The sequence below is a fragment of the Cariama cristata genome, unplaced genomic scaffold (genome assembly GCF_000690535.1).
Source record: "Cariama cristata isolate BGI_N322 unplaced genomic scaffold, ASM69053v1 scaffold28981, whole genome shotgun sequence".
Classification (NCBI taxonomy): domain Eukaryota; kingdom Metazoa; phylum Chordata; class Aves; order Cariamiformes; family Cariamidae; genus Cariama; species Cariama cristata.
The window spans coordinates 6573-12810 of record NW_009598002.1 but is presented as its reverse complement, the minus strand read 5'-3'; the positions used below and the strand labels follow the sequence as shown (position 1 = coordinate 12810).

Sequence of the window (6238 nt, the reverse complement as noted above, 5' to 3'; positions counted from 1 at the left end):
CAAAGCGGTAAGGCAAACAGCACGAAGGCCTTGGAAACATCCAGCAAGAGAAGCACAGATTTCATCCCATTGTTCACTAAGGTTAATGATTAAAGGAGCAAACCCTCCCTTGGGGGAACCACAGGGCCAGACACCAGCCTTGGCTACTACGGTGGGTACTCTCCCTTCCTGGATGGCCCCAGAAAGAAGAGAGATAACCATGTATGATGGCCAGAAAAACCTCTCCACGGAAGCAGCGTTGGTGGCATCACCTGGCACCTGAAAGTCAAACCTAAAACATTACCCCACGGGCCACAAAGTAGTACCCAGGCACCAGGAACTCACCAGACAATATTTCCATGAGCAACAAAGGGCTCCGTACTCTTTGTATCATCTTACACCTCCTACTTGATCCTCAAATTTCCCCCTTTTTCTTCAAGGGAGTTTGGGAAATGAAGTACTTCACCTGGCTCCAGTCCTCTTTACCCAGGCTGCCTACTCCTAATTTAATTTTGCACGCTACTGCCCGTGCCCATCATCGCCGAGCAAAGCCATCGCTATTCCTTAATTCAACTGGCATTTTAAACCACATGATTCGCTGTAACTCTGTTATCCTGCTTCTGCGGGAAAGCATTTCAAGAGGTGAGAGCTGCAAATCTCTTCCAGACATTTAGTCCTGTATTTTCTTTGGCTCGCTTCCTATGAAATGCTAGAAATGCTCATGAAGATGATTTCTCGTAAGAGACTTCGTAATGACATCCTAGAAATACTTGCAGGCAGCACTTCCCCAAATGCCCTCCAGGACAGAAGCAAGCCATGCATTTCAATTTGCAAACACGATCCACAGTCAGACCTAAAGCATCCCACCGCAGCGGGACCCTTGGGTCCGCTGCCGCTCAAAAAGAGATGGGATAGACATAACCCGACATTATTATAGAGGAATTTCAGGTTGTTTCATGAAGGGAAAAGCATCATTCTTCACAGAAACTGTAAAACCCCTCTCTGGTACGCTTTGACACACCTAGTGATGCAAAAGTATGTGACCTGAGAGGTGGCTCGCCTACCCTACTCCGTATAGGAAAAGTTTTTGTGTTTCTCGCCCTTTTCCCAGTTTTTCATCAGTATTGCCTTCAACTGGGGGAAGTGACAACGCTTTGACACTGGGGTTGAGGAGACCAGCAGCTCTCGGGTAACTCCTCGAAGCGCACATCATCGAAGGCTGAAACGTGAATACCCAGCAGCAGGGACCAGTTGAGTGCTATGAAAACACTGGACCAAAAATCACTTTGATCTTGAGGACTTTCAGATTAGGTACCTTCCAAAGTAAGCTTGTTGGCTGCCCTCACACATCTACCTACGGTCTTGCACCCAGCGTGTCCCTCGTTTATGGCCACGATCCCATTAAACCAGGAGCCCGCCAACGTGTACAACCACAGAGCTGAACTTCCACCTGGCTGTGCCGAGCAGCCTGCAGAAGACCTTAAAGATGGACTTCCTTTCCTACAGACCAAATTAGGAAACTTCCACCACCCGTTCACCCTAATCACACTGCATGGCAGGGAGTTAAGACCTCCTCGTTAGACCTCAGACTCACCGTCATCAGCTCCTTCTGGAAAGATTTCCTCTCCTTGTTCTCAGTGTTGTTGCAATCTTCCTTCAGCTTCTCCAAGACAGAAGCCACTCGCTCCGGCTCGCTGTCCAGCTCCGCTCGGCAGAAAAAAGTGAGCGGCAAGTTCAAGTACCCCAGCGCGTCGGCGAAGGACCGCCAGCTGCTGAGGTTCTCCATGAGGAGAGTCCTCACGGAGGCGTAGATGTAGGTCAGGAATTTGCAGGGTCTCAGGATCTGCTCCAGCAACAGGCTGGTGGTGAGATCTGGCCCAGAGAAGTAGCTGGGCTTGACCTTCCCAACCACCAGCACGTTTTTAGTGTGCACAAGGCCTATTTTTCCCTGGTAGTAGCCAATATACCACTCCTTGGTCCACAGCTGCCCTTTTAACCTGATCTTCTCCTCACTGAGGAGGGCTATGACATCTCCTTTCTTGTACTCCAGCAAATAGTGGTTCTTGCTTTGCCTCACCACCGTCTTCAGCAGTTTGCCGTACTTCAAGCTCAACACTGGCCGGTCCTGAAAAACTGGATACTTGGCGGTGGCAGCCAGAGGTGAAAGGATGATCTTTCCGACCTCGTTCTTCTTGAGGAACCGCCTCTGCCCCGTCGGTTTGATGGCACTTTTTGGAGGTGGCTGCGGCGTCTGGACGCAGAATTGGGTCAAAATGGCATCCTTGTCATCCTTGACCTGTATTCTTAGCGTGAAGTCCGAGAGCTCGTTGGGGTCGTGGGATGCAATGGGGAAGATAAGGCGGCTGACCTTGCCCAGCTTCATCTGAAAGCCCCGCACAATTTTGGCTTGCTCGCTAGCTTTCACCTCGTAGTTGGTCATGTTGGAGAACATGCAGAGCTTGAGGTCCTGAGGCCGGGACAGAGCAAACTGATGCTTACCCCAGAGCTGGAGGGCAACAGGAGCCGGGCTGTGGGACTGCCTCGTAACCTCGTTCACCAGGAGAGTCTTGGGTGCGCATTCGTGCCCAAACATGGCCACGACGGTTTTAAAGGAAGGGTGAATGTGTTTTGGGCCATAGACGCCAACCGTGATCTTTTTGCTGATGTAATCCCAAACGGTGTAAGGGTAGAGGATGTTCTGCCCCTGGGCTACGGCCGCGACGTACATACAAGGCTCCAGGTTCTCCAGCTGCACCTGGATTGTGTCCCCATACGAATAGCTCAGCTGCATCGGCGTGTACGGCCCCTCTTTCACGTCGCTCCGCAGGCACTGCAGTCCTACCAAACTCTTGCTCATGATGTCGTTCTTGACCTCCGCCGACACTTTCATCTCCAGAATGATGAAGGTTTTCACCTCCATATTGCTGAGTTTGATCTGCAGGACCGGGCTGATGGTGCTGCACTTGTCACTGTTCAGCTCCAGCGGTGGATCCAGCATGGCTTTCATGGAGATCTGCTGCGTTTCCCCAGGGCACACATGGCCCTCGGGCACGTGGATGCTGATGTTGGTGTCTGGAAGCTGAACGGCTCCACCAGAGCTATCCAGCTTGCAGACAATGTTCGTCTCCACCGGTTGCGTCTGACCCCACCCAGGATTTTGTCCAAGCAAATCCAAGTCATGGCAAGACCGAGCCAGTTTCCTGTGGTTTAGCCACGCCGTCCTAAAATCTTCCCGGCTCTGGAACTGCTCAGGGGTGGGAGACTTCAAACCGCTGAAGAAACCCGATGATGCCGGAGCGTCTGACTTGGCCTGAAGAACAGATAGCTCAGACAAACTGTAGGAGCGTTTACTTCTGAAGAAGGGATTGTCCCTTTTCACAGGCTGGTCCAGATCCAGCCTGTTTGTGGATGGAAACTCATCAAAAATGTTACCCAGGCTGCTATTAGCGGCCGAACTGGAAACAGCTGAAGTAGGAGCCCCCGTGTCGAAGAGCAGCAAGTCAACGGCAACATTGGAGTTGGACTCTTTGTCCGAGCCGGGCACTGTTTGCAAATTCCCATTCAGAAACGGGTTCGTCTGGACCCCGTTCAAGAACGGGTTGTTATTGTAGGTTTTTGCAGAGTTTTTTTTCACGTCTGTCCATTCTCCGAGCAGGTCTAACTCCTTGACCCCCTCGTCAGGGCTCTCCAGGAGATTGTCTATCATCCCGCTGTCCGTTAAGGAAGAGTTGCGGTAGTTTACAGGCTGGACGTAGGAGGAAGGGATGTAACCCATTTCCGTGGTGTTGTGAGCATACCACCACTCGCCTCCCGACGTGTCTAAGACATAAAGGTGGTCCCCCTTGGAGAACTTCAAAGTGGTGAAATTAGTCGGACAGTAATCTTTGATTGCTATTACTTCCTTCGCATTTCCAAAGGACATGGGATTGTCAACCAGCAAGGCACTAGGAGAAGGCACTGCAAAGCCAAGAAGAAAACAGCACTGTAAGCAACCCACAAGAGTCACAACTTACGTGCAATCATTTATTTCAGGTCAGCAATCCACGCTACTTTAAGCGGCGAAGTAAGGTAGTTTTACAACCTCTCAGATCTGCAGGTATTTTTTTTCCCCACCCCTTAAAAGCTTTAAATAAAACTTCTCTCTCCGCTACTTCTGATACATTCAAGTTCCTCTTCCCCAAAGGGTTCACGATCTAAAGAGACGGGCACCAACGCGGCTGGTAAGAGCACCGGTAGCCAAAACAGGAGAAGCAGCAACTTGTTACCCTCCCGATGCAGTCAGGTGCCTTGGGAACAAGCCACCCCCTCGATGTAGGGCCCCACGCAGCTGCCCCCGTACGAGACGCCAGCATCCCACCGCCTCGTTAAACTCCCTGACGAACGATGCACAAGAAGATGCGTTGGAGGGAGTTTTGAGGGAGTGGGAGTCGCTTCTTATCAGCTTTCCTTTTCACTTGGCGCGTTGGGATCTAAGGTCCTACGGGCACATCCTAGAATGGCAGGCACCCCCTTAAACCTTCACATTTAAAATAACAGAAGTTAATTGGGGGGCTGGGGGGGGGAGCGTATCTCAACGACTGCTACATGGGAAGAGCCATTATCCTAGCAATTTGCTCAGCTGTATCTCAGGATTTTTGGCCACCACCTCTTTAGCACTGCCATTGCACTCTCCAAGCAAACAGTTATTTGTGCTGCTGCTGGTGAATGCCTCCTCTTCAAAGAGATTATGTGATAACCCAAGGTAATGTAAACCCAAGATAATTTTCAGCATAGGCTAAAAGCACTCTCACTCTGCCGTAATCCTCCTCCTGCACGTGTGAAACGCATTTCAGTGTAAGAAACAACTAAGGGCACGTCATACTCTTACTTTTTCATGTCACACCAGTCAAAATAACCAGCATCTCACTCCTTTTACATAGGACCTATATTTCAAAGCTCCTCAACAAAATTTAACTCCACGTCTAAAGAAGGTCATGTAGTTTGAACCCTCAGAAAGCAGCACAGCATCCTGCAGCGCTGTCATGGTCCTAGCAGCATCTCCAATGTCCCTTTCCAGCTGTGCCAGGGGATCCCAATTACAAGCAAAACAGCTGGGTCAAGCTTACAGATACTCACACTGTCACCATATTTATTGGTTTTGCTCACTTTTAGGATCTATTTCTGTTAAAAGCGTTAGAAACAAGCTGCAGATGATGTCACGCCAACGTTCAAATGCGTGTTATCTCTAAGAAAACAAGGAGAGCAGGATTTTCACCAACACGCAGCTGCAAGAGAACTGGGACAGCACTGGCTTCAATATGCTTGCGAGCTCTCTGGAGAGAAAAAAGGGGATTTAAGAAACACGGGAAACCCCTAAAATCCCGGAGACAAAGGGATGGCAGATCAGACCGCACATCCCCACCGTCACTACCTGCAGCCTAGCAGCATTTCTCAGACATGGAAACCACAAGGCAAGGGAAGACACAAGCAAAGAAAAAATCTTTAAATATAAGCTAGGAATCAAATATTAACAAGAGAAGAGTTTGTACACATCCTAAACAACTCATCGTTAACCCACGCCCTCTGCCAGCAGGCAGGCAAAGTTGTGAGGACATTTATTCAGCGTAAAACTATATATAAACTCGGTATTGAAACTCTTTTACCACCCTGGGAGGAAGCCACCGTTAACTTTGCGCTGCAGCCGGAGCTGTCTGCAGGACGGGGCATTTTTGGTCTCTCCATCCCTTCGGATCAGACGGGCAAGTGGCCGTCCTCGTGTCCCTCCCAGCTGTGCACGCAGCCGGCACGGCCGCAGGGTTAATGGGGATGTGCTGAAACCAGCAAACCCCTTGGAGAGTACGAGTAATTCCTATTTTCGCATTAAAAACAATCTAATTTGCAGCAAGAGCGTTTGATGTTTGGGTCTCTTCTTGCTACGCCTGCCAAAGCAATCGCTTTTGTGCATGTTTCTTTTTAAAGGCCCTCAGCATACGCTAACTTCCACCTGGAGTTATTTCTTGGGATTGGCTTCTGCCAGGGGAACGGTAATTCCCCTCTCACTTGAACATGGCTTTTACACTGGGTAAGGTAAATACAGCTGAAAAAAAAAAAAAAAAGGCAAAAAAAAGGAAGAAAAAGGATTATTCAAGCAACCTGCAAGCTTCCAGCTCTGGGGAAGGGAAAAATAAACCCTTGCAACCGCCTTGTTGCCGTCACCTCTCTTGGCTGTTGGATCTCTTGGTGTTAGGTCCATGTCTATCCTTGCACCCGTAGATGCACT

At 49.7% G+C, this 6238-nt stretch overlaps 1 protein-coding gene across 1 annotated transcript in view; it reads right to left on the bottom strand.

Moving 5' to 3' along the window:
- Window positions 1–1573: 1573 nt before the first annotated feature.
- Window positions 1574–6238, bottom strand: part of SH3BP4 (SH3-domain binding protein 4) — a gene marked incomplete at its 3' end in the record, with an annotated part of 4925 nt that continues 260 nt past the window's right edge. The window contains exon 2 of the mRNA XM_009709126.1: window positions 1574–3936. Coding sequence (XP_009707428.1) covers window positions 1574–3936 — 2363 coding nt within the window. The remainder of the gene's footprint in view (window positions 3937–6238) is intronic.